General features: G+C 50.3%; 1 protein-coding gene across 1 annotated transcript in view; it reads left to right on the forward strand.

Moving 5' to 3' along the window:
• The first annotated feature begins 2470 nt into the window (after window positions 1-2470).
• MAPT (microtubule associated protein tau) overlaps window positions 2471-27357 on the forward strand; it is a 46269-nt gene continuing 21382 nt past the window's right edge. Inside the window, 9 exon segments of the mRNA NM_001110801.1 lie at window positions 2471-2600; window positions 6323-6409; window positions 8877-8963; window positions 12990-13055; window positions 17344-18117; window positions 20709-20764; window positions 23418-23615; window positions 24642-24696; window positions 24698-24772. Coding sequence (NP_001104271.1) covers window positions 2471-2600; window positions 6323-6409; window positions 8877-8963; window positions 12990-13055; window positions 17344-18117; window positions 20709-20764; window positions 23418-23615; window positions 24642-24696; window positions 24698-24772 — 1528 coding nt within the window.

Raw genomic sequence — 27357 nt, forward strand, 5'->3', positions numbered from 1 at the left:
GCAGCGGTTTAGCGCCTGCCTTTGGCCCAGGGCGCAATCCTGGAGACCCGGGATCGAATCCCACGTCGGGCTCCCTGCATGGAGCCTGCTTCTCCCTCTGCCTGTGTCTCTGCCTCTCTCTCTCTCTCTCTGTGTGTGTGACTATCATAAATAAATAAAAATTTAAAAAAAAAAATTATGAAAAATTATAAAAGTTACAGTTGAAGGAAAGATTAAAAGAAAACAAGCGCGATGTAGAAAGATATAAGGATAACAGAGGCAAATAGATTTTAAAGGGATTTCAAAAGTTAGAAATAACGAGATGATCCTCCGGGCTACTTTGACAAATCTTCTGTAAGTCTAAAATGATCTAGGGACACCTGGGTGGCTCAGGGCGTGATCCTGGAGTGCTGGGATTGAGTCCCACATCATGCTTCCTGCGTGAAGCCTGCTTCTCCCTCTGCCTATGTCTCTGCCTCTCATTCTGAGTCTCTCATGAATAAATAGATAAAATCTAAAAAATAAAAAAAATGATCTCAAAATAAGTTAAAATACTAATTAAATGAAAAGCGGACATGAATCTGGGGTAAAAATTAAAAGTAAAACTAACAAAATGCTATAAAAATGTAAATCTATGTAAAATAAGTCAACACATATGTTTATTATATATTTATTTACATATATTTACACGTATTATGTATACTTATGTAAATATATGTAACAAATCAAGTAAATACATGTAAAATAAATCAAAACAGAGACAGTTGAGATTTTTAAAGGGTAAGAAATAAAAATCAAGACCAAAAATTACAGAGGGGTAAAGAGAGGAAGTAGAAGCAGCTAGAACAGGGGAGTCCCAGAGATAAGAATAAAAATGAAGTAGAAAATAAATAATATTAGATAAGTAATTTATTTTTTTATTAAAAGATTTTATTTATTTATTCATGGGAGACAGAGAGAGAGAGAGGCAGAGGGAGAAGCAGACTCCATGCAGGGAGCCTGACATGGGACTTGATCCCTGGTCTCCAGGATCACACCTTGGGCCAAAGGTGGCACTAAACCCCTGAGCCACCCAGGCTGCCCAAGATAAGTAATTTAAAAGGAAAATGTTGGGGTACCCAGCTGGCTCAGTCAGTAGAGCATGTGACTCTTGATCTCAGGGTCATGAGTTTGAGTCCCCCGTTGGGGGTAGAGCTTGCTTAAAAATAAAATCTTTAGGGCAGCCCAGATGGCTCAGCCCAAGGCGGGATCCTCAGCCAGGGCGTGATCCTGGAGGCCCTGGGATCAAGTCCCTTGTTGAGCTTCCTGTATGGAACCTGTTTCTCTTTCTGCCTGTGTCTCTGCCTCTCTCTCTCTGTGTCTCTCATGAATAGATAAATAAAATCCTAAAAAGGAAGATAATAAAGTAAAAGTCAGGAGAGTCAAATTGCAGAGATAAAAATGAAAATAATGGAATAACCCAAAGTGGCATGAATGAACCAAAGCAAAATGGTGTACTCAGAAAGTGCAGAAATTCAAAGTTAGGAATTACTTTTAATGCACTGAATACTCTCAATAAAGATGATCCTGGAGCATGAGCAGATGACCATCTCTAGTGGGTTCTGTGGAACCACAGCAGTGTCTCCCTCCGCCTGGAACTTAGTGGGAGGGATGCATGTTACTCTTCAGCTGTTCGGGACTTCTGAGCCTGGTCCTCTGAATGCACATCTAAGGGGCCTGGTGGGGGCCCCAGAGGTGAGTGGCGGCCCAGCCCTGACCTCCATGGGAGGCCACTCAACTCAGAGCTGGGGGTGGGCAGAGTCAGGACATTTGGGGCAAGAGTCAGTTTTGCTTTGCTGTTGCCTTGCGATGGAATGATCACTTTTGCCTCCCTGTGCTTCCCTTTCCATACCTGCTGATGCCTTCTGTGTGGTCTTACCCTTTCCATTAAAAATTTTTAAAAATCAAGCTACTGGTCAACAGCATTTATATTTTAATGAAGTGGAAAGAGTACTGGGCATAACAGGGCAGGCCCCCTGGACCTGCCTACAGGGTGGTTTTGGGTAGGAACTGATGCAATTAGAGGTGATTAAAAGTGCACATACAGCAGGCACCTGGTGGCTCAGTAGGTTAAGTGTCTGCCTTGGGCTCAGGTCATGACTCCAGGATCCTGGGATTAAGCTTCACATTGGGCTCCCTGCTCAGCAGGAAGTCTGCTTCTCCCTCTCCCTCTGCTGCTCCCCCTGCTTGTGCTTGCATATGCTCTCTCTCTGTCAAATAAATAAATAAAATCCTTTTTTTTAAATGCACATACAGGTAAACAGGACACCTCGATGAGGTTGGGCATCCCATGTCAGGGAATGGGGAGGCAGAGATCCATTTGCTATGACCCTGGGGAGGTGGCACTTCTCTCCCTGCCCCTACCCCACCACCCAAACCACTTAGGTCCCTCAGCTTAGCATGCTAGGCCTCATCCTCCTATCTCCCTTCCTCAGGTGGGCCTTGACCTAGGATGGCTGAGCCCCGCCAGGAGTTCACTGTGATGGAAGATCATGCTGGGACATACGGGAAAGATCTCCCCTCTCAGGGGGGCTACACCCTGCTGCAAGACCATGAGGGGGACGTGGATCACGGCCTGAAAGGTGAGTGCACAGCCACACACACACAATAAGCCCCGGGAGCTTGCTCTGTAAGGGGCTGGCAGGAGGCATGCATGTCCAGATTTTAAAAGGAATTTTAAACACTTGTATTGGATTGTCAACAGAGTGAAGCCTCATAATTTGAAAGGGCCAAGACAAAACGTGAGGCTATTTGAAAATGTACCTTTCCGAGGAGAATTTGACACATGTGGGGATGGAAGCGTGACAAAGATTGGAGGGGGTTTGTCAGTCTAATTCATAGGGGGTGGTCGCTTGAGACTTTAGCCACATCTATTAATCTTGAAACCAGCCGCATGCACTAGCGTGCAAAATGCTTGGCTTTGTTATTTCTATGTCCTCCATGTGAGCCTGTCTGGGCCCTATTTCAGTGAGTTGGTCAGCTCTGGGATTCCTATTGAACCTACACGAAATGACTGCATCTTTAAAACCTCTAAATATTCTATAATACCATCTTTGGGCCAAATTGTCTTGGCCTCCTTCTCTTCACTACCAAACACGTGTGTTTCAGTCCACTGACCACGGAGCCTGGGGAGTCCCACGGAGAACACCATACCCTCTCTCCTGTTTCGTATGCTGCCCTCTGCGTCATTGCCAGCAGCTCCAGGCGGACCCCAGCATAAGAAGAGCTCTGTCCCTGCCCTCCAGACCCATTTCTAAGGAGACAAAATAGCAAACAGACTATTTGTTCTCTTTTAATGCTAAAAATAATAAAAAACACTTGGCAGCCTGGGGTATGGAGTCATGGCTGGAAGTGGTGGAGCTCTAAGTTAAAAAGGGTCCTCTTCCAGGGTACATCTGTTCAGGAAGGTTCCCCGAAGGAGATGGGGTCCCCAGGAGGTTCCCTGGGTTGGGGAAGAATGAGGAGCAATAATTAATCCCTACTTGCAGGATTTGTTGTGGGCCTGGTTTCAAAGGCAGAGGAACCTGGGGATCAGACAGGTGGGCTCCTGGCTGGAGGACATGAAGGAAGAGAGGGTACACTAGCACACTATCCTGGGGAGCTCAGAGGCTGCCCTCTGGCCTTCTTGGGCACCCTCCCCCAAGCACCAGGTGCTGGAGGAGGGAAGGAGGGGGAAATATCCATGCCAGTCAGGTGTCCCAGGGGGCAAAAGGTGAGGCCATTTGAAAATATACCTCCTGATGTCCTGCTCTCTCCTCTAACCCCCATCCTTCTCCAGCCGCTTCCTCTTTTCTCTGCCCACCCTGACCCCAGGTGTGTGGATGAGGGATAGTGGCCCCTAGGACCTCGATCCCAAAAGTTAGTAGCACCCCACTTTCTCCCTGCAGCCCTCCCTGGCTGAGGTAGCTTGGGGTGAGGGCTGAGGCAAACTCGTTCACTGACCCCCTGACTGAGGCTAGAGCTCCTTCCTCTGTGGACCTGAGCCCACAGATCCCTGCACAAGTCTGCTGTGTGTCATGATCACCATCGCTGCTTCCACACTCAAGTGTCCCAATTTGGGTGATAAAGTCTGTGGGACCCTGCTTATAAGGGAACTTCCTTAAAATGGTAATTTGGGCATTTCTATAGAACTCTAGGATTGCCACCAGTGTCTCAGGCGATGCTCACAGTAACTGCTGCGGGCATATGTCACTTTTTCTGGTTCACAGATGACAAGCAGAGCTTTGGCTCCTTGTTGTCTGTTTTGCCCCTTGTCACTCAGTCGGGTCCCCTGGGAACCCCTCATGGGTAGATTCCAACCATCACATACTGAATTCTGCCCCATGTGAATTGTGCCAGTGAGGCTCTATTTAGAGTAGGCTGGTTTAAAAATTAAATTTAAAATATATGCAGTGTTACAAAGAATATACCATAATAAAGTAGGTTGTTAATAATTGGGGAAGCTGAGTATGGAGTGTATTTTCTGTAGTATCTTTGCAACTTTTCTGTAAATCTAAAACTGTTCTCAAATAGAAATTTCTTTAAAAAAAAAGTCTGGGAGGAAAAGTGATTTTTACCATTCTTACTTTTTGGAGGGGAAATGAAATTCAATTTGTAAAGTTAGAACAAGTTTACCAAGTTCTTTTCTGTCTCAGAGTTGTCTAACGTATGTTTCCTAAAATCACTCAATTCTTTAACATAAAACATAATCAGAATATCTATGCTAACATATATGGTATACATACACGCAATTTTAAGTTGCTAACCTTTTTGTCACTGCTGTGAAAGAAAAATATTTCTAGATAATTGGCTTACCCAAAGAATATACTTCCCAAGAAAGCAGTTGATACTTAAGAGATTTCCATAGTTCTTCATCAGATTTATTCTTGCTTCTAAGGACTTAGAGTGAGTTATTTTTATATGGGGAGTGAGCAATTTGACATGGGAGAGAGTGTCACTTTACTAGCAACATTTTAAATAAGTGACAGGCTATTCTGAATAATGACAAGAAACCACATAAAAATACTGGAATGAAGAGTGTTTCTGTGGATGCTCAAAGTTGGACAAGGACTAGATACAGCCTGGAGCTGCCAGGTGGGTGAGGTGACAGTGGTTAACAGGTAGAAAAACGCACCATAAGAAATTAAAAGGTGTTAATGGGTTAACTTCTTATACCTTCCAGATAAGACATTCAGAAGAGGCTTCTACCTCCTTCTTTCCTTCCCTCCAAGAAATTCAACAAGGCTAATGCAAACGATGAGGATGGCAGGCTCTGACAGAGCAGGGGAGCCTGCTTGGGGCAAGCTTGCCCTGGGCACTCTCATGCCATATCCTCCTATGCTCGGACAGACAGGGCTGGTTAGTAATAACGAGACCCAGCAGACGCTCCTCAGATGTTTCCTCACCTTTTGTCTAAAGCCCTCTTAAGACAGTTTGCAAGTTTTTGCAAGCCCCAGGACCAAGTTGCTGTGTGTGTGCTGAAAATTTGTCTAAAATTAGCCCTTCTTTGGCTGTATGGTCGCCCCCAGGGCTGGGGACCCAGTGCTGGCATTTCAGTTAGCAAAGGGTGTCTGATCTCACAGTACAATTGAACACCACTCGCCTTTTCTCATGTGGGGGTGGTCCTTCGTGCACAAACCAGCCTCGCAGACCCTGTCCTGAAAACTGGCTCCAGGGCTGCCCCCGCCTCAGGTGGAGTGGCTTTCCTGGAGCCCAGCAGGGCCTCCTTGGCTCTGGATTCTGAAAGGACAATTTTCTTGTGGGTAACTGTGGCTGACATTTCAGGTGTGACTCGAATCCTGTTGGTCAGTACTTGGAGACCTTTCTATGAAAGATGCTCAGTGAAGTCCGGACACACAACTGGATGTCCAGTTAGAAGGGACAGTGTCTGCCCTGAGCTTATTCCTTTTCAGAGGAAGGAGTTGGATCTGAGTGTTTTCCTGATGTCTACTTGTCATCGATGAGTGGTGGTGATTTCCCATAAACCTCTCCATCAGAAAAGACACACAGTGGGTTTATTTGCAGCTTGGCTTTGTAGTATCAGCTGCCCTTTTGTCAATATAAGAGCTTTTGCCTCTGAAACCACCTGCTGATTAAAAGGCAGTTTCTCCTCTCGCCCGGGAACAAGTGGGGACACAGTTGTGTCAAGGTGGGAGTGGGATTGGCCCCCCTTTGTGAATTCATCATGTGGCCATGTCCCATCCACCTGGGTTCCATGTTAGGTGATTTTCAGCTCTGAAAGACACTGCTCCCCATTTCCTCCTGAAGCCCAAAGGAGGGGTGGGGAGAGGCAGCCATTCTGAGGGGCTCATTGTATATGTTCCAGAATCTCCCCTGCAGACCCCCGCCGATGATGGATATGAGGAACCAGGCTCTGAAACCTCTGATGCTAAGAGCACGCCGACGGCGGAAGGTGGGCTCTCCTCTCATTGCTTCATTCAGATAGCAACTCCATACCTCCAGCCTGCGCTTAGCCATGCTTTGAGCCCCGCGTGCCCCCCTTCCTGGCTGCATTCACTGCCGCCTCTCCCTCTGGCTTAGAGACATGCTTGTTTGGTGCTTTGCAGGATGGGCTCTGGCCCCGGAATGTTATGGGAGCCAAGCCCTGCTTTGACGCCTTGCTGACCAGTGCCAGATTTGGGCACCTTCGTCGTGTGTGTGCTTTGAGGCAGCCGTATTTGGAGACGCTGGGATCTGTGGCAGAGTGGGGCCTGAGGACAGCCCCACAAAGCCCTCTGTTCCATGTCGATTGTCCTCCCCACATTCCTTCAGAAGCCCTGATCTACCTTGCTCTTCTCTCATGAGCCACCAGGTCCCAGGACAGCCATTTGGCTGAGGAAGGGGCCAGGTCAGTGTACCTGTCCAAGCTCACACTTTGGGACTGGTCTGATTTAGTATCCATCATTCCTTGGGCTCTGGCCTTGGTCCCATCCTCTGGACATTGGCCAGGGTATTAGCTCCAGCACATTTAACCTGTCCTCTCTAGATGTTTGGTGTCAGGTTACTATAAAGCTCCTCATGTATTCCCTGAAGAGCAGCTTGGTCCTGATTTTGACCACCTGCTCTTGCTTCCCCTCTGTGTCAGTTGAGACTGCATTTGATTTCAGATAATGGAAAACCCAACTAATTGTGGCATAGGTATGAAGAGTTTGTTTGTCTCATATAATAAGATGTTTAGAGGGCAGCAGGTTCCCAGTGTTATCAGTGCTCTTCTGTCTCTATCTTCTGCCATCCTGAGTGGTTGGATTGTTCCTTCATGGTTACAAGATGGCCTCTGCACTTCCAAGCATCACATCTGCCTTCAGAGCAGGAAGAAAGCAGCAAAGCGAAGTGACCAAAGGGGCCTTGAAACCAAATGTGTTTCCTTTTTATTAGGAAAGCAAGAGTTTTCCTTTAAGCCCCAGCTAGCTGACTTCCACTTACGTCTCATTGGCCAGAGCTGAGACTCCTGGCCACCCCTGACTATAAGGGGGAGGCTGGAATGTGGAACATTTTGCTTTTCAGACTTATTAGTTGGAGAAATCATGGGAGAGGGGCATTGAGGATGGCTTTTGAGTAACCACTCTGTGGTATCTGGCCTTCCGTCTCTCCATCCATCCCCAAGGAGACTTCTCAGGACTTCTTCTGACCCTGCCTATGACTTTGGAGGCTGTCACAGGATAAGAACCTGGTCCAGCATCTCCCCAAGTGTCCACTTTTGAATGAATTCAGAAAGTGACTGAAGTGCCTGCTAATTGCTGGCTATAAGGGTGCATCTGTGGGGGAGAAAGTGGACGTGGCCCTTCCCCCGTGGTTTTCAGCCAGTGAGGAGATACCCAGGCAGAATGCTCTTTGCTCTCCTTCTTAGAGCTGGTGATGCAAGACATTTCCCGCTGATCTTGTTAGGACAGTTTTGCAAGTTGCTACCGCCCGCGAAGGTCCTCAAACCCTAACACCAGACCTCATGGCAGCCTCCCAAATCATGGTTTTCAGTCCTCCCATCAACATTACTCTGGAAGAATCTTCCAGCCAAGTCTTGCTGCACTCTGGATCCTGTACATATGTGGGCCCCAAGAGCTTCCCCTCCTACCCCACAAGGAAGGGGACCCTGCTGGGGCTGGGCCTTGCCAGGCTGCTCTGCTTGCTCCCGAGACAACCGTAATTAAAATGGATTCCATTTGACTAAACTGACTCGGGCTCTTGGAAAGCTTTCAAAGCTGACAACTCCTTATGTCTGCCTGGAACAGCCTGGGAGAGTGCCAGGGCAGTGCTCGGGGAGGACTAGTGATTTGGAAATGTTCACCGTGATGAGAGGCCGCCAGCCACTCCTGATGGCGGGGTTTATCTCTGGCCTGTGCTCTGAAGGTGGGCCATCTGGAGACCTGTTGTCGGGCACCCAACTCTGGACAGGACCAGCTTGTTCACTGTCCCACGGGGGAGTCTGTGCTGCTAACCATCAATCATGGGCTCCGAGCCGAGAGAGAACTTGCAGGCCACTTGGCAATGATATTCCCATTTCGTAGGTGAGGAACCTGAGACCCAGAGGACACAGGTCTTGCTCAGAGCCTCACAGGGATCCTCTGATTTTCAACATTTCTTCTTTGAAAGCACCTGGGCCCACCCCCAACAGTCCCTTTTGCTGCAGTGTTTACATGGGGGCTGTCCCCAGCAGATGGCCTGGAATCTCATGAGCCGGTGCCACCAGGCAGGATATTAATGTGCTTCCTGGGGAGACAAGCAGGCAGGAGCACGGCTCTGGGCTCTGCTTTGTGGTGTTGCTTTTTGCATGCCGCCGAGTCCCCTCCTGCCTCCCGGCCCCTGCCTGCTTCCAACACCAGAAGTAAGGTGAGGGGCTTGGCCTGGCTCATCCTAGCCCCCCTAAGGCGACTCTCGGTTTTCAGACGTGACAGCGCCCTTAGTGGATGAGGGAACCCCCGGCGAGCAGGCGGCCGCTCAGCCCCTCATGGAGATCCCAGAAGGAGCCACAGGTGAGGGTGACTCTCATGGCGGGGTGGAAGAGACCCTTGCCGGGTGCCCCGCTGCCCTGCTTGGAGAAGTGGGTGCGGATAGGGGTGATGGTCTCCTCGAGTGAGGCAGCTATATGGGTGGATGCCGGGTTCTGGGAATCTTGGGTCATTCTGAATTTGGTGCCTTGATACTCTGTTGCTTCCGTGGCTGCCAGCCTCTCCGAGGACAGAGGACCTTCTATTCCCTCCAGTGCTCCTCTCCCGTCTCAGCCAGCACATCAGCTCAGAGCTCTCTCCCGGGTCCTCGGAGACAGGCCTATGGAAGCTTCTGCCTTCTTCACATACACACCCAGCTCAGTCCTCCACTCCTGCTGGGACTCTGCCCAGTGACAGTCACCTCCTAGTGGGCAGGGACACCCAAGTGTGTGGCAGATCCAGATGACTGACCCACACCTTCGGAGGATCTTAATGGGACAGCCCCTGAGTTCAGCCTGTGATCTAGCATCCATGTCTAGGACTGTCTTTTCAAATGTATTTGCACAAAACAGGCATGACCAGACTGTCCTGTCCACACAGACTATGGGAGTAGCTCAGGCAGGGCACCGACCAGAAATAGTGGTGACCTCAGGGCCGCTGGGGGCCCTCAGAGCTGCCCATACCCTCAGGAAGTGGCTCGCTCGGCCCAGAGCACTTGCTGTCATCCCCATCTTGTCCTCCTCTTCAGGCTCACGTAAAGATTCAGCTGTGGGCATGGTGATTTGGAGGGTGCGCAACAAGGCAGAAGAATTCTGGACCGGGTTTCACCAGCAATAGAGAGGAAGGGAAACGTCCCCACACAGGAGTCCTCTTTTCCTCCTAAAGAAGGTGCCCCCAGCAGCCATTTGGGAAACTACAGCCTTTTCTTGGGGCTCCTTTTTTTGAGAACACCTGGGCAGAGGTCCAGCACCCCCGACTTGTCAAAGTAGTTGCTGCTTCCTGAGTTGGTATTTCGAAATGGATAGAGAAGGGGGTGATCCTTCTCTACCTGTCCACCTCATCCTGGACTGTGAAGGTCGTTTGAAGGCCATGGACTGACTCAGGGGGTGAGATCTTGGATAACCTGATTTTTGTTACCCCATCCTCTCCCAAAAGAGCTGAGTCAGTGAGGGGAGCCCTTCCCCTCCCAGGGTGAATGCCATAGCCCACCCTTGACTTGGTCATCACTCCGAGGTAATCAGAAGTACTGTAGTCTCCTCTGTTGCAAAACGCCATCTGCGAGTGCTGGTTAGTGTGTCCGGTTCTGTGCAGTAGCCCAAGGCCATCCAGGGTTGCAACCCTCCCCTCAGGGGCTGGGGACATGGAGGAGACCGGAGGCAGGAAAATTCGTCCTGGACTGGCACTGTGTGAGCCGGCTTCACGCTCTCTGCCCTGGTTAAAGTTGACTCTCTCTCGTGGGCCCCTGTTTGGTCTTCTTCCAGCCCATCCGTTCAGTTATCCACCCCACCCCCCGGCCCCCTGCAGGTCCCTCCTCTATACTTGCTTCCGACAGACATTCCACTGCCCTCAGCCCCTTGGAATCTGAAGATCCACTTCCAGCCTTACTTCTGCTGAGGTTAGCTGGCTTCTCTTGGTGGCCTTCCAGCCGTGGTCTAAGGCTCCTCTACGCTACTGCTGCCCTGGGCCTGGCTCGGGTCTGTGGGAGACACACGGGCATTCTTTGCCCAAGTAACCATGCGGTCTGTAGACTGACCCCAGGGCGGCCCGTAAATGGGGGTCATCTTCTCCTGGTTTTTCCACTTGGGATTCTGACAGCCGTCTGCCATGTCACTAACCACAGGGGACACACACCAAGTGTCTCTGAGTGGTACCTTGAAACCCTTCCAATGGGATTGAGATGGGAGGTGGCCATGTAGCTGTCCTCCACACTCCCAAGCCACCTTCTCTACCCCTTACATCCTCAATGAGGTAGGGAGGTTTTAGATTGGGGGGACTTTTTTCCAATGATGTGTTACCTTAATTTAGTCTTTGCTTTGGCAGGTCACATTTGCCAACATTTCATCTTGGTGCGCCGATGAAACTTTGAGGTCCATTTGGGGGTACAGTATGGCCACCCTACTGCAGGAATCCCTGCCTTGCTGGGATGGGAGCCCCTGCCATGTAGTAAAGTGATGGCCCAGCCACAGTCCCACACCCTACTCACTCCCTTTGGCTTCTCTGAGCACCTCCCTTGCTGGGAACTGGTAGGGCATCAGAATTATCAGCGATCTCCAATTTCTGACCTGCACTAGGGCCAGGATATTGCAATCCTACACTGGCATGTGAGTGCAGTGACTTCCCAGGGCCACAGCAATAGTGTCATCCCCACGTGTCCCCCTTGTTCTCTATCTCCAGGGTCTATGCCACTTAGCTGTACTTACTATCACTCCAAGCTTTTCTACCACAGCCTTCAGAAATTCAGACCAGGGGCACCCGGGTGGCTCAGCGGTTGAGTGTCTGCCTTTGGCCCAGGGCTTGATCCTGGAGTTCTGGGATCGAGTCCCACGTCAGGCTCCCTGCGAGGAACCTGCTTCTCCCTCTGCCTGTGTCTCTGCCTCTCTCTCTCTCTTTGTGTCTCTCATGAATAAATAAATAAACAAACAAACAAATAAATAAATAAAATCTTTAAAAGAAAGAAAGAAAGAAATTCAGACCAAATCTGTGCTTGGAGCTGCATCTCCTGGACAGTTGGCTGTTGTAAAATGACATGGAACTGTCACCAGTTGACTTCATGTGTGACACAGTATCAGCTTGTGGGGGCCCAGAGGGCTGTCATGTTTATGATCTGGCAGATGGGGAGCCCACTGCCAGCCCCCTCCACCCTTCCTGCAGCTTTCTGGGACAGCCCACAGGCTAGGTGTTTATAAGGTCATCATGGAGCTGTCCAGTGACCCAGAGAAATGTTTCTTTCCCTTCATCATCCTCTCCATGGTAGGCCCACGCTGGTAACTTGGCATTTCTGTTTGAGGTGGAAAAACTTAAATATCGCAGGACTGGGAGAAAAGACTGGTGGCCCAGCGAGCAACTTGTAGGCCTTTCTTAGGGGTGGTGGCTTCCCTGACACCATCCTTCAGGGCAGGTTGGTTCTTCTAGGGTCATGAGGCAAGTGCATGTCAAAATGTGGCCAACTTGCTTTATAAACTCTTTCTTCTGGACGATTGTATCCATTGTCCTGGATCGATGTCCTGGTTCTTCTTGAGGCAAAAACTGGCATTGCAGTAAAGCTGATTGATTTTGGTGCTGTGGAAGATGTGGTCTTCTTCATTTGGGGTGAGTTGTGGCTCCCTGAGCAGAGCCCAAGACACCCTAAAAGCTACTCACTGCCACTGTTAACCTCCCTCTAACAAGGTGGCACCTACTCTTAGCATGTGGTTAGAGGGGTTTGCCCAGTAGTCTGGAGAAAAGAAACTGAACAATTTGGGGCTCCTCCCACATTCCAGGAATTTGCTAAACACATTCACACAAATTCTTGTATTAACCCTCACTACTGTCCTACGAGGCAAGCAGTATCATCACCTTGGGAGTCTAGATGAGGAAATAGGCTGAGAGGTTAAGTAGATGGTGTTGCCTGAATGTGAGCCCAAGCCTGACTCCACAGCCCACAACTACTGCTTCCTTGTACCCTCAGTACCCCCAGAGCCCTGGCTGGGGTCAGGAGTGCACCTGCCACTCAGACGTGGTTCTGGTGTCAGTGGCTGAGCAGCAAGCTGCTTCTCTATCCTCACCCATCCTGTGTGTCTTTGTTGAGTGAGGCACTTGGGACCCTGGTCCCCCTGTGGAGAAGGTCTTTCCTACAGGATCTTGGTCATGTGGAAGGTGTGTGGGTGTGGTGGGGTTCACTTAGTAACCCGCTTTCATCTACATTCCCAGCAATAAGATTTGCAAAGAGCCAGAGGTACGCCCCATGGTACTTATAAGATGTGCCTTTCCTAAATGTTTTTGGAAAGATACCGGAAGATGCAAGAGCTTTGGTTCTGGCAAACAGTAACTGTCTGTGCTTATATCTTCTTCATGTGCTGACACCTAAACCAGCTGAAGAAGCAGGCATTGGAGACACCCCCAACCTGGAAGACCAAGCTGCTGGACATGTGACTCAAGGTCAGTGGGCTAGAATCACCAACCACGACTTGGGGGTTGGGAGGAGGGAGATGGCAATGCTTAGAGAAGTTCTACCTTATAAAGAGAATTTGTACCCAGGCCCTAAGTCATTGGGCCTCAGTTTCTGAGTTATTCCTAAGCCATGTGGTGGGGAGTCAAGAAAAAATGTCCAACAGAAACTCAGAGATGCACAGAATATAATTTCCTCTGCAGGCTACCCTCTGGCCTGTCCTGGGAACAGAGCCTCAACCATCTCTCCACCAAGCAATTTCTTTTCAACTTTCTTCTATACAACCTTCAGACCTTATTGCGATTTTCTTCTCAGGGACCCAAACAGCCACGTTCGAGGAAACCAACTTTCTGTAATCATTTAGTATAAATGTTTTAAGAACTTAAACCTATAAATCCTAAAGATTCCTTGTCTCAGGGAACAGAGACCTCTGATATAAATGGAGACCTCTAGATTCGTTTTCTATCGCTTGTGGCGTCAATGATCTTGAGAGTGTACTGTATCTAGCCCAAAGAAGTGTGTCTCTTGAGGATATTTTGAAGCTTAACTATTTACCTCTGTGAGCAGGGTCATTGCCCCATAATGGGCTAATGTTCTCAGCTCATGTGGCAAGGAGAGGTGTGTTTTCATTCTTAGGCTTACAGAGAGCTTCAAAAAATATTAGAAAGGATAATCAAGGTTAGGGGGAACCCCAGTCTGTGTGTTAAATAACTAGAACCCTGGTTCCTATTTGTTTTAGGTCGCAGTTTTCAGTGTAGGTAAAATTAGAGGCTTTTATAACCTCTGGAAATGATCATTTATTTCCAGAGGAAAAAGTGGATTCCATTTTTTAAAAAAGATTTTATTTATTCATGAGAGACACAGAGAGAGAGGCAGAAACATAGGCAGAGGGAGAAGCAGTCTTCTCGCAGCGAGCCCCATGTGGGACTCGATCCCTGGACCGGGATCATGCCCTGAGCTGAAGGCAGATGCTCAACCGCTGAGCCACCCACGTGTCCTGATTCCAGTTCTTTCCTATAAATTTCTCTACAAAATTTTCCTACAAATTGCAGGCTATGTCCTTGTGCCCCTGCAACATATTCCATGCAATGAGAAGATCAGGCCAAAATGTTTTGTGGGAACTTAATTTTTGTGCCTACTGAATTTTTACATTTTTTCCATCAGTGGCCTAGAATCGTGTATAAAGATGAACACCAGATAGACATTTTCAGTGGGAATCTGGCACCAAATCTGTGCAAACATGGAGGTTTCTACCTCCGCTCCCAAAGCTGACACCTCATGCCTTGATTGGACTGCTGGCCCAAATTGACAAAGGCCAGTTCCCTCCAGTGAAACAGTGTGAAGTTTGGACACATTCGTGACCCATGAACACAGCTTATTTGCCAAAGGCCCACAGTCTGTTTTCAGGTTTAGAAAGAGCCAGGTAACAAAAGCCCAGTTGCCAGATCTTGTAGTTCCTGCGGCGGAAGGCAAACTTCCAGCAGCCCGTGTCTTGAGGTACCTACGATAGACAAGGATGGTTCAGGATGGCGCTGCAGTGAGCTGAGTGTAAGATGTGGGCAGGCCCAACCCATGTCCTGCTCACACCGAGTGGTAGACCTTTCCTGTGTTTCGAGGACCGGACCTCCTGAGGGTGATGTGTGGGAGGACAGTTTATCCGGAGTCCAGAGACCTCCACACTGTTTGCCCAGATCCTGTTTACCATGGACCCTGCCGCCCACCCCCGGATGATTGCTTTGTGTATTCCTTACTGAACACTTCATAGTATTCTAGGAACTGAATAGAATATTCTCCTGGCCCATCTCCTTCCTCCAAAAGTATAATTGCATGATGTTAGTTATATTCAGTCAAGACATAACACACACTGTACAATCAAATATTGATGACTTTTCAAGGTGTGTTTACTATGTATGTGTGGGGCCTTTGCCTCTTTTTCCATGAGGATCATTTACAGTCTTATGGTATATCAGAGGACAGTAATATTCTGACCACAAGCGATTTCTAGGAAGCTCTAGGAGGAAAACTTTTTCCAGAAGACAAGGAGACCCAGCCTGCAAAGGAGATGTAAAGACTAGCACCTACCATGCACTCAGACTGGTCTGTTGCGCTAGTTGGTTGCTGAGATGTCATGGTGTTGAGGCACCTGCTCAGATTGTCGGTTTGTTGGGCTCTTCAGGCTGTTATTCCTGGAGACTGACCGACAGCCCCAGTGAGGTGCCTGCAGACCTTGTGGGAAGCAGCAATGAGCATATTTTCCGGACCCCAGTTCACCCATGCAGAATTCCTTTATTGATCATCGCTGCGGGGCGGGCACCGTGGTTGATGCTAGGAACATAAAATGAATGAGATCATGAGCATGAGGCCCTGGCATGAAGGTGGGGGTGGAGGTGAGCTGTGGTCGGCTTCTCAGTGGTAAGCTGATGGCAGCTACACAGACTCTACCATGTCAGGGGAGAGGGCGGTCACGTGTGAGCCATGTCCACAACCACACACTTGTGGGCACACGTGTGTTCCCTGCCTCCCTCCTCTCAGCTCCTCCAATTCCCTGCATCTCTGGGGTTCTAGGTTTTGTTTAGAAGAGAGCTGTAGAGTTGTGTGGGTAGTTTTATCTTATTTATTTATTTGAGAGAGAGAAGAGAGAGAGAGGAAGAATGAGCACAGACAGAGAGAGAAAAGCAGACTCCCCACTGAGCACGAAGCCCCATGTGGGGCTTAATCCCAGGACCCCAGGATCCCTACTTGAGCTGAAGGCAGGCACTTAACACACAGCCACGCCCCTGTGTAGGTTGTTCTCCTGCGACTAGACGGAAGGTTTGAAGGTTAGGAATTAAAAAAAAAAAAAATGTTTATTAGGAGTATCAAAGAGTGTGACTCTCCAGTCCTTAATACATGGTCAGATTCTTTTTTTTTTAAGGTTTTATTTATTTATTTATTCATGAGAGACAGAAGAGAGAGGCAGAGACACAGGCAGAGGGAGAAACAGGCTCCATGCAGGGAGCCCGATGTGGGACTTGATCCCGGACCCCAGGATCACGACCTGAGCCAAAGGCAGACACTCAACCACTGAGCCACCCAGGTGCCCGGTCAGGATCTTTAAGGAGGGCTCACGTGAACACCGCCCAAAGAGCCAGAAAGAGTGAGTGTGCCCTCCACCAGCTGCTAGTTGTGTAACCATGAAAGCAGTGGCCTTGTTGGCTGGCAGTGTCTTTGCCATGCAGGACCCTTTACTGCCACTGTCATCTGTCTCAACTTATGCAAAAGGTCCATCCATGATCCATGACCCAGATAAATCTAAATCGTGCTTCTGTTTATAGGAACTTTATGGTAGTCTGTTAACAAAGACTCAAGCCCTAATGATGATAAATTTGGGCATTTTCCAGATCTTAAGACAGGGTTGGTTTATGGGCATCTGCTGGTTTTACTTTGCAAAAAGGGGAAACAAAGAGAAAGGTAGAGAAAAGGGTGTCCTCACTGTATCAAAGCCAGATCCTATCTAGAGGCCAGACTCTTCAGGAAGCTCAGTGTCGCTGGAGAGAAGGAGAAGCATCTGTAGCCTAATGGATTCGGAACAAGGCAGTCCCACAGCGGGGCTGGCAGCCCTGGATGTGCTGACATGCTCTGAGCCCACCCAGAGCCCACAACAGGCAGAGGAATAACCCTGGCGTTAAATGGGGCCTTGGAGGTCACCAGGTCTGAGCACCCCTTTTACAGATGAGAAAAGTGAGGCCCGGAGAGGGGAGGTGCCCACCAGCATCACCCAGTGAGTCGTGTTAGATAGACCAACAGCACTTTCATCATGAGCAAAGGAAAGCAACAAGGATGAGCCCAGAGCACACACTCCATTTTGTTAGTTGGGCTTATGATGCTGTTTAAATGTGCTTTTCTTAATTCAAGAGTGCGTTCTCTCTCTTAAACAATTGATGCGTCCTTGCCAACCTTTTGCTACCGATGCCTCTTCAAACCCAGAGGAGTTGAGAGTTCCAGGCCAGCAGAGGGAGGTACCTGAGAGGCCCTTGGCCAATGGGCTTAGCTCTCAGGATCAGCCTGAACACGGCAGAGAAGCTTCTGGGGTCTCCCTGCTGCCTCTGGGGGAGAAACGGCCAGAGGCCCCCGTGCTGGTGCTCTCCTGCCAGTCCCAGCATCATCCCATCTGCCAACCGCCTGCTCCGACAGGAGGCCCTCGGGACTCCCACCAGGAGTGGGGACTGAAGCCAGGGGATGGGATCACGGGGGGTCTGGCCTTTCCGAAGCCCACCTCCCCTGGATGTCTCCAGACAGAGTCTGGGAGTGACAAGGCTGTCCAGGAGAGCCTCCTCGGGGAGCCAGGGCGCCGTAGAGGTGAGGCTGCCGACCCGGGCACCCCAGGTCAACCCCACCAGCATGTGTCCTACGGCCCCAGGGAGGCCACACAGCAGCCTTCGGGGACGGAACCTGAGGACACAGAGGGAAGTCGCCACGGCTTGGAGCTGCTGGAGCACCAGCTTCTGGGGGACCTGTGCCAGGAGGGGCCGCCTCTGAAGGGGGACCATGACAAAGAGAGGCGGGGGGGCAAGGATTTCGACGAAGACCGCGATGTGGATGAGTCCTCGCCCCAGGACTCCCCTCCGTCCCAGGTCTCCCCGGGTCCGCAGAGCTCCCCAACCCGAGGCGGGGCACCCCCCGACACCGCTTCCAGAGGAGCCCCTGGCTTCCCCGGTTTTTCAGCTGAGGGTGCCATCCGCCTCCCTGTCGATTTCCTCTCCAACGTCTCCACAGAGATCGAGGTGTCAGAGCCCCCCGGGCCCGGCGCAGGGCCCACGGTGGAAGGGCAGGCCACGCCCCCCGAGTTCACCTTCCACGTGGAGATAAAAGCCAACGTGCAGAAGGAGCAGGGACATTCAGAGGTGGATTTGGAAGGGGCTGCCCTTCCAGGGCCCCCCGGAGAGGAGCGAGAGCCCCAGGGCCCTTCTGAGGGAGAGGACACAAAAAAGACTGACCTTCCAGAACCATCTGAAAAGCAGCCCACAGCGGTTCTGCCAGAGAAGCCCGTCAGCCGGGTCCCTCAACTCAAAGGTCTGTGTCTTGAGCTCCTTCGCTCCTTCCCGGTGACCTCGTGTGCCACTCAGGCTGCGGGCACTGCCACTGAGCTTCCGGCTCCCTCCTTGGCTCCTGCTGCTCCCGACGTCCTAGGGCTAGCCACTAAACCACCCACCCGGGCACTGCCGCTCACCCTCCTGCAGCCTCCTCCTCCCCTCGGCTCCGGCACGTGCTCCTCTCACGCTTGGCCGCCACTCTGCATGTCACCAACACCCCGCCCAGTGCTTTCCACCCTGTTCATTTCTCCAGCCACTCGAGTCATCCGCAACAGTCCATCAGCCCACGGGTGGTTAGTTGGTGGCCCGCCCTCCACAGAGCGGGTAACAGCTGGTCCGCTTTTGAGGGCTTATCCTGTGCCCTAAATTCATTGTCTCAAACCCTCCTGACCCTTCCAAGAGGACATAATTAGCCCCACTTTACCAACAAGGAAACAGGCACAGAGAGATAAAGTAAATTGCTGAAGGTCACCTGGGACTGCACTGAAAGTCATACTCTTCCCTGTTCAGCACAGTGAACAGGGTTCTGGAAGGTTCTGAAGTGGGCCCTACTTAAGAGCCCAGAGACGCAGAGGGCAGGAGCCTGTCTTCTGCTGCTTTTGTCAGTGGACAATACATCCCACATAGCGGGTGATTCACACACACACACACACACACACACACACACACAAGCATTTGGGGTAGCCAAGAGCCCATGCTGAGCCTTCGGCCCAATGGTTCCCACCCCTACCTGCCCTACCTTGTGGCAGGAGAGACAATGAGCAAAAAACGTTCCCGTCTGAATCTTCTCTTCCTCCCTTGGGGGGGCCCAGGAACCCCTGTGCTGGGGCCTCGGCCCCAGCCTGCTCAACCACAGCAGCCCTGTGGGAGCTGGAAAAATGGTAGGGGGGGTTCTTCTGTGTTGGGGGTCTCTGTCAGGGAGATGAGGAGGCCTCAAGGGTACATTCATACATTGAAGACCTTTAGCATTTTGGAATTATTCACAGGGTTCAGAAATCGGTGCCACTTGAGCTGCCAATTGCAAACATCTGTTAAATTTTTATTAGATGTTACTTGTCAAGTACTTTGAATCTTGAAATGTAGATAGAACTTTGAAATGTTGTAGATAGAGGAACTTGTATTAAAATTTAAGACCAAAAAAAAAAAACAAAAACCATATCCTATTTTAAAATATCCTAAATTCCAAATAGTAGGGGACAAATAACTATGATTTGACAGATTAAAACAGTGTTTCCTGAAATGGTGTTTTATTGAGTATTTTCTATCGATGTTTCCAGCGGGGGAAGGAGTTCCGTGGTCTAAGTTTGGAAAAACAGGCAAAGCAAAGTTAAGCAAGTTTTGCTGCAGCAGGACTTGTCAGAGCCTTTAACATTCTAATGCACATTGTGACCCTCTCAGAAAGACACAGAGTACAGATTCCCCAAATTTATTTGATCCAACCTGCTAACATCTCCTGGAGGAGGACTTGTTCAATAGTACCCAATTTGGCTAATGTGGATTTGGCAGAGGCTTTAAGTTGTGACGAGGGTGGTGATGGTTGATTTGGGCAGAAGATGTAAAGCAGGACCACCTGGGGCTCTTACTAAAATGAATATTCATTTTACGGCCTCACCTTAAGCTTACAGAGCCTCAGGTGGGTCCAGGAATCTGTATTTTATCAACTTGTCCCAGTGGTTCTGCTGTGTAGTGATGTGTGACAATGTCTGGGCTAGATCATCAATCTAGGTCGTTCTAGAAATCCAGTCTCCGTTAGCCAGCGTGAAGCTCCAGGAGGCCGCAGGACCTTTCGGCAGGGGGAATATGATTTTAAAACCAAGAACGAAAATCTATCATGAATTTTCAACGATGAATATCAACAGAAGGGAAGGATGAATTAGGATGCTGGTAGACACGTGGTTTCACCAGGGCCTGCGGCTTTCTACACACAAAAGCTGCCAGTGGTTTGGTTCTAAACTCCAAGAGATTATCTGTAAAATGTTTGACGGTAACTGGTTTGTCGCTAATTTGGGAAAATGGCAAGGATTAGTCCCCTTGAGGGGGCCTGTAGGCAGTGAGAAGCCCCTTCCTCGCTGGGTCAGGGGTGGACCGGGCTTGTCAGAGGGTGGGGCAGCTGGGGCTGGACACCGTAGCTCCCAATAGTGAGGGGAAGGGACCTCACTTGCCCTGACCCTTGGGTGACAGCCTGAGTAGGGGGTTGGAGCGTAGCTGAGCAGCCCCTCCTCCAGGGAAGGAGCCTATGAGAGGTGGGGCCTTCACTGTCTACCTTCCCTGAGGGCCCCTGTGCCCACATGTGCCTGGAAGAGTCTTCACTGTGCCCCTTCTGCATGTTCCCACCCTCGGCCAGCCTGCTCTTCCCTCTTGTCAGGGTGCTCCAAGCAGTGACCTCAGTGTGCTGTGTTGATACTAACAAGAGACAGATTCAAGGGGAAAGAAAATCCACTGGGTTTCCACCAAGCCCGGCTTAACAAAACCCATTGTACTGATCCCGAGAAATCAGAGTAACTATATCCAACTCTTTCCATAAGCTCTGCAAATGGGTATAACATGTGTTTTCATTTTATATCTTATCAGCTCGCATGGTCAGTAAAGGCAAAGATGGGACTGGAACCGATGACAAAAAAGCCAAGGTAAGCTGACGAAAACACAAACCTCTGCCGACGTCAGATTTATCAAGAGGCTGTGCTTATCTGAATTTTTATTTGTAACACGTGGGGAGCATCTGTCACTGAAGGATGACTGTCATTTAAAAAAATGCATTGTATCTTCATGCAAACTTTTAAAATTCCAGCATTTGCTCACTTTGATGCTTATGCCAGAGAAGAGCAGTCAGCAGGTTAAGGAATTAATGCTCCTAAAAGCAATTCCACTAGCATAGGTGAAATGAGATGTTCATAGTAAACAAAGATACATTTGGATTTTCTGCAATAAACTTTGAATTTTGCACACCTTACACTTCGCACTGCAGATCCAGGCTGCGTATATGTACACACACATATGGGAAGTGCATAGAAAATACCATTTATTCAGGTGGCTGAGGAAGCATTGATCAAGAAAGTGACCTCTAACCTAAGGTGGAGGGTTCTGGAAAAGCCCTAGAAGAGAGGACCTATGGGGCAGCCTGGGAAGGAAATATAAAGGAGGGTTGCTGAGGCAGGGGTGGGAACAGCGTTCCAAGGAATAAGAACAGCACAGCAAAGCCCAGAAGCATGAAGAGGTGATATGTGTTCTGAGAACTCTAGGCAGGTAGCTTGGTTGCTGCAGAGCTCCAAGTGGGGCTGCCGTCCGGTGGGAAGGATGGGGGGTGGGAAAGCTGATACACGCCCAGACTGCTAAGTGGACAAGCGGGCAGCAGTGCACTTGACACCATCTTGAAATCTGGCCAAGGCACCAGTTTGATGCAAGCTTTAGTCAGACTTCAAAAACCAACCTGAGGACCAGTGGATGAAGCCCCTGCTCCCACAAAAAGCACATCCAGAACCCGTGTTTCCTGTCAGCAATAGTTTCCTCCTTTAATGACTTTGCATCCTGGAAAATTCTCCCATAACTACACAGTAGAGTTTCCCCGGGAGCACCCTACTGTGTGACCCCCCAGATGAAGACCTATTTTTCGTAAAGGCATCTCAGATTTCCAATATGAATTCTGCCTAAAACATCTGGGTCCTAAGCCCTGGGTCCAGAGCCCTGATGGGCTCCTCCGATGCGGAGTGTGGCTCTAGGACTTGGGTAGCACGTGTTGTGCCCTCCCCTCTGAAAAGTCAGGGTTTGCCATCGCAAGACCTGGTGAGGCAGCTGAGGGTCCTGCAGGGACTTGGGGGCTTCTGCCCTAGAGGCGTGAAGCCGTAGCAAGGGCTGCTAGCCAGTCATGATATGTATCCGAGGGATCCCAGCCCCATGCATGCATGCATGCATTCCATTCATTCATTCATTTGCACACGTGGGTACAATGTCCCTGCCCTGGACAAAGGGTCAGATCCTTCCCAAACCTGCGCCAGGTGGGGAGTGCTGCCAGCAGAAGGGGTCCCTTGTGCACCCAGGGAAAGAGGAGTCCCCACCCCCAACTTTTCTTGTCCCCAGTTGCAGGACATCAGCCTGCGTCCCTCCCCCACACCCTTCCCCACCCCGCGGCCCTCCTCCTTCCATGTTGGTGGCACAGAGGGCCTCGGCCATTTTGGTGGGGGATCCAAGGGCAACGAGTAAACAAACCCAAGAAGCCTAATGAAGCCTGTGGTCAGACTGCTTGCTTGGTAGCTCTGACTCCCTCTTTGAAATACCTCTGGACTCGGCCACTCGGTTTGGTGGCTGAAGGTACGACCCTCCCTCCGCCCAGCTTTCCTCGTCCGCCAGGACCATGCTTCCCTGTCAGAGTCCCCCAGAGCCAGTTAGGACAAACCATGGGTGCCAGCCTTTGTCCATCGGCTTCCCTGTCCGCAAAGGGACAGCTCGGTCCGTGAGGTCATCCAGCACTACCACCTCTTGTTGGGTTAGCCACCCTCCTCCAGGCTATTTCCTAAGGTAGAATGTGTTCAAGAGTGAACGTTGGCCAGATTAGGATTTACCAGAGAAGGTTATGGTTAGTTTTGCTTGAGGCTTTAATCAGTAAGTGTGTGTGTGTGTGTGTGTGTGTGCGTGCGTGCGCGTATGTGTGCACATGTAACCTAAGGTATAAGGCAGGATCTTTAAGACGTGGATAGGCACCATCCTGATTTTAGCAAGTATGATACTCTCGGTGTGGCAGGAGAAGGCCAAGAGTTAGCAGGACAGCAGGAGCTCCTCACCTGGAATTTAGCAGAAAGCGGGGCCCTTCTGACCCATGACACACTGGGGATGTTTTCTTGAAAAACATCCTACAAATCATATGCTTTGGCGATCTTCATTAACTCTTTGGGCGTGAAACACCTTTAAACCAGTGGTCTCCAAAGTGGCGGGGTGCAGCACAAGAAGATCCAGTGAGCTAAAGAACATTCTAAAACTTCTATCCATTTTTTTTCTCCTCTCATTTAAAAGTTCTGTCCTCTATAGGTTTTATAATGTACATCATATGTTGGCATTGTAGTATATGTACTTAGCTGATAAATAACTACAGGGGCATTAGGATATGTAGCCACTTCCGGACGTCAGGGATAAGAAGGATGAATAGGGGTACGTGATGCAGACAGTTTGGAGATCACTGCTTTAAGCTGTTACCTGCCTTGTTTATTTTTAGTTATTATCCTTTTTCAGTTTGTTTCCTTCCCCCATGTGCTGACTTTTATTTTGATTTTATTTATGTTTATGTTTAAGACATCCACACCTTCCTCTGCTAAAACCCTGAAAAATAGGCCTTGCCTTAGCCCCACACGCCCCACTCCTGGTAGCTCAGACCCTTTGATCAAACCCTCCAGCCCCGCCGTGTGCCCAGAGTCATCTTCCTCTCCTAAACACGTCTCTTCTGTCACACCCCGAACTGGCAGTTCTGGAGCAAAGGAGATGAAAGCCAAGGTAAGGAAACCACCTTTGAAAAGAATCAGGCTGCTCTAGTACGGTTTTCAGATGTATGTTGTTTTGAGCCTCTGACAGAGACTTTCCTTCAGATAAGCTATTACCTAGAAGCACCACGTAGAACAAGGACAGTTCTGGTTGAAATGGGAAATGGGGGGCATGGTACTATTTTGCTCAGCTCCCTCATGGCAGCCCCCACGGCACCCGAGGGGGCCCTGGTTTGAAAATCACCGCCTAACCGAGTGCCTTTGGTAACTGGGAGTGCTTCCAGATGGCCCCGATGGGGGTTGATGCAGCACCAAGTGGCAGTGCCTGTCCCACAAGGGCACTCCCCCCTGAACCATCTTGTGATTCCTGGTGAATGTCAGTTTCTTTTCTGAGTTTGTGTTATGTGTCAAGGTCACACCCGGTAACTGAGCCCTGTCAGCGGACTGCTTGGGCACCAGCGGCTCGCAGCCTTTGGCCCGTTTGCTGATTGGTGCTGGCCAGGGGCTCTTAGCATGCTCAGGAGTCACTAAAACCTAAGGGTTCTTTGGGAGAGAACAAAAGAATGACCCAGCTCTGCCAGCACCCGCGATCAGATTCATCGGTGTCTTCCACGGGCCTCTGGTGAAACCACCCCCCATCAGTGTGATAAACCCCATGGAGTCGGAAAAGCAGCTGTCCGCACAGAAGGTCCTGCCCGTTGAGCGCCCCGGGCCGATAATGAGCCCGATCATCACGAAAAGCTCTGTTACCTTTTTATAAAACACAATAGCACAACTCATGGTGAGAACTCAAGTGAGCAGCTCCTCTCGGAACACACGGTAGTCAGGGCGCTTGGTGTTTGGGTGGAGCCATGGGTTTGTGTGTCCCTTGAACCCTTGACGTCGTGGAAGACATTTGTTGCATCTAGTAATAGGCAAAGGGTCATTCCGATCTTAGCCTCGTTTTGAGTCAAGGAGGTTGAGTGGGGCTGGCATTGATTCTAGGTGATAGTAACCTTTCCCAGTCGTAAAAACCACTGTACCGTGCTTCGGTTGACAGGGGGCTGATGGTAAAACTGGAACGAAGATCGCCACACCCCGGGGAGCGACCCCTTACAGGCCAGAAAGGCCAGGCCAATGCCACCAGGATTCCAGCGAAAACCACGCCCTCCCCCAAGACCCCACCGGGCGGTAAGAGGAATGTTCTCTGGAATCCAGGGCTGGGGGGAATCTCTTAGTAGGTGCCATCCTCCTCTTTGAAGACCCCTGGCAATTAATCACTTCCAGTAGCTGACTAAGCACCAGAATGCTCGTTTTCTTCTTAATCCTTTTGCCAATCTTACCAGGTAGAGATCGAATCTCCACTTTTGAGCAATGACGAAAGGCCCTAAGCATTTGCACGAATAAGTCTAAGCAGCTCACTTCAAGCATGAAGAGAATGCAGCCGCGTGACTAATGAGTGGCGGGAGAGGGGGATGCTCTGAGTTTCTCGGACCCCAAGTCCTGGGGCCTTGGGAGGTGTTTTTCAGTCCCCAAGTGAGATGTGTGGTGGCTCTGTGTCTCTGAAAACAGCAGGACTTGCTGGAGTGAGCACTTTGGCAGGACCTGAGCATCTCGGCTGAGCACCTGCATGCTGTGCCTTTTTTCCTGCACTCCTTTGAATAAAACCCAGGTGGTTTTGAGTATCAGGCAAGCTTTCATGGAGTGATTCTGTTCCCAGTGGGGCTGTAAAGAGTAGAGGCCCTCTTTGAGGATGGGAGACAGTCAGGCTGAGCTCCTCCCTCCCAGTGCCCCAGAGGGCCATGTCCCAGGCAAGGGGGTTTGGCTTCTGCACAACGCAGGGGGCATCTGGCCCTCCTTGGCTTTGGGGGTGGTGTTCAGGCACCTGAGGATCTTGTACAGGCCTTGAGAGCCCTGGACCAGTTCAGTGGTATCTCTGCTGTGCGCTGGCCCTAGAGCAGCAGCTCACAGCCCTTTGTCTGCATGTTTTGCAGTGGTGTTTGCCTCCTTTGCCCTGGGGTGGTGGCTGCAAGGATGGCTGCTCATGATTGGCCACTGGATGGTTTCTTCCTGTATATAATTCCTATGATACAATGGTAATTCACAGAATTGTGATTGGATTTTATAAGTGATTTTGATCCTGCTTTTCCTCACGTGGCGCTAAGCCAGCTCACACAACTGAAGTCATAACTGGGAAAAGCATGTGCACTTCTCTTTGGATCTTACCTGTGTTTGGGTGGACAGATCTCTGTGGGCCACCTTGCCCTGTTTCCCGCCAGCCAGGGCACCTGCTCTCTGAACACCTTCCCCGCCTGGCTCACCTCTGCCGTCTGGCCTAGCCGGTGCCTGCAGCATGCAGAAGAGCTCACCGAGGCCCTGTTTAAGCTTGATTATAATGAGGCTTTCTGTGGATTTTTCTTTTTAAGCCACCAAGCAATTGCAGAGAAAACCACCCCCTGCGGGGGCAAAATCCGAGCGAGGTAATTCTGGGGCTGCCTTGCCCAGTGGGGCACTCGCTGTTCGCGTGTGGCTGTGTGTGGCTCAGGTTTGGAGAGCAGAGAGGACCTGTGCTGAAGCGTGGGTTTCACACATTGAAACTGAACCCAGAACCATCGGAATCCTGCCCCTCCTCTTGTGTGTGGCTTACGCGGATGCCGTCTGTCTGATGGACCTTTCTGTCCCTGTGCCAAGGCTCTGGGGGGGAGGGGGCAGGAAGCATGTCTCCAGCTGTTTGTGGGTACTGGAGGCTTGGACCCAGGTGTGGGTGGGAAATTCCTGCTGGCATTTATTTATTTTTTAAAAATACTTTATTTATTTATTTGAGAGAGAGAGCGTGCACAGAGAGAGGGAGAAGCAGACTCCCTGCCGAGCAGAGAGCCAGATGCGGTGCTCCATCACAGGACCCCAAGATCATGACCCGAGCTGAAGGCAGACACTCAACCAACTGAGCCACCCAGGCACCCCTTTGCTGGCATTTATTTAACACACACCCTGTGAGCACTCCCTACTTTGCACTGGACACTTTCACTGATACCACATCCAGTCTACAAATTGGCGCTGCAGGCTGTGGCCACGCTCCCCATTTTCCAGATGAGGACACGGGCTTAGGAGGTTGTGTGACTTGCCTAAAGTCAATCTGCAGTTTAGTGGCACAGAAAGGATTTGTAGCCGCCCTAAGTCCAGCGGTCAGCCTGTGTGCCTGGAAGCAGGAGCAGAGGTCAGGGGTGCTGAGCCTGGAGCAGAGGCCCTGTCTGTTGTTTCTCTATGTGGAAAAGGAGAAAAAGCTTCGTTAGTCCTGTTGCCAGGACTTGAGCTTGACGACATTAGGAACATCCAGCAGACATGGAAATTCAAGCTCTGCAAGTGACAGTGCTTACTCTCCTCTTGATGAGAGAAGTTGCCTTTTTGTTGCTGCTCAGCGCTTCCAACCAGGGGCCACCCTTCTCCAGGTTGGGGTCTGCAGGTCCCTGTTTGGTTCCTGGGGCAGAGCCCGGGGTGTCCAGGAAGCTTGGAGGCGACAGTAGAGCTCAGAGCAGAGGAGAACCAGGCCCTCCCATGGGCGCAGCATCCAGTCCCTTGGCTCTGAGACTCAAGGATGCTCAAGAATTCCCAGGGAACTTGAGAGGAGCCAGTAGTGGGGGCCGCAGCCCACACCAGGAATGGGCCCAAGAATCTGCATCTTCCTGGTCCCGGTCCTGACCTGAGCCTCTGGAGATTCTGACACAGGGGTCCCTGGGCCACATCTGGAGAAATGCCGCTTCATGGGGTACATGGAA

Source organism: Canis lupus, chromosome 9, assembly GCF_011100685.1.
Source record: "Canis lupus familiaris isolate Mischka breed German Shepherd chromosome 9, alternate assembly UU_Cfam_GSD_1.0, whole genome shotgun sequence".
Lineage (NCBI taxonomy): Eukaryota > Metazoa > Chordata > Mammalia > Carnivora > Canidae > Canis > Canis lupus.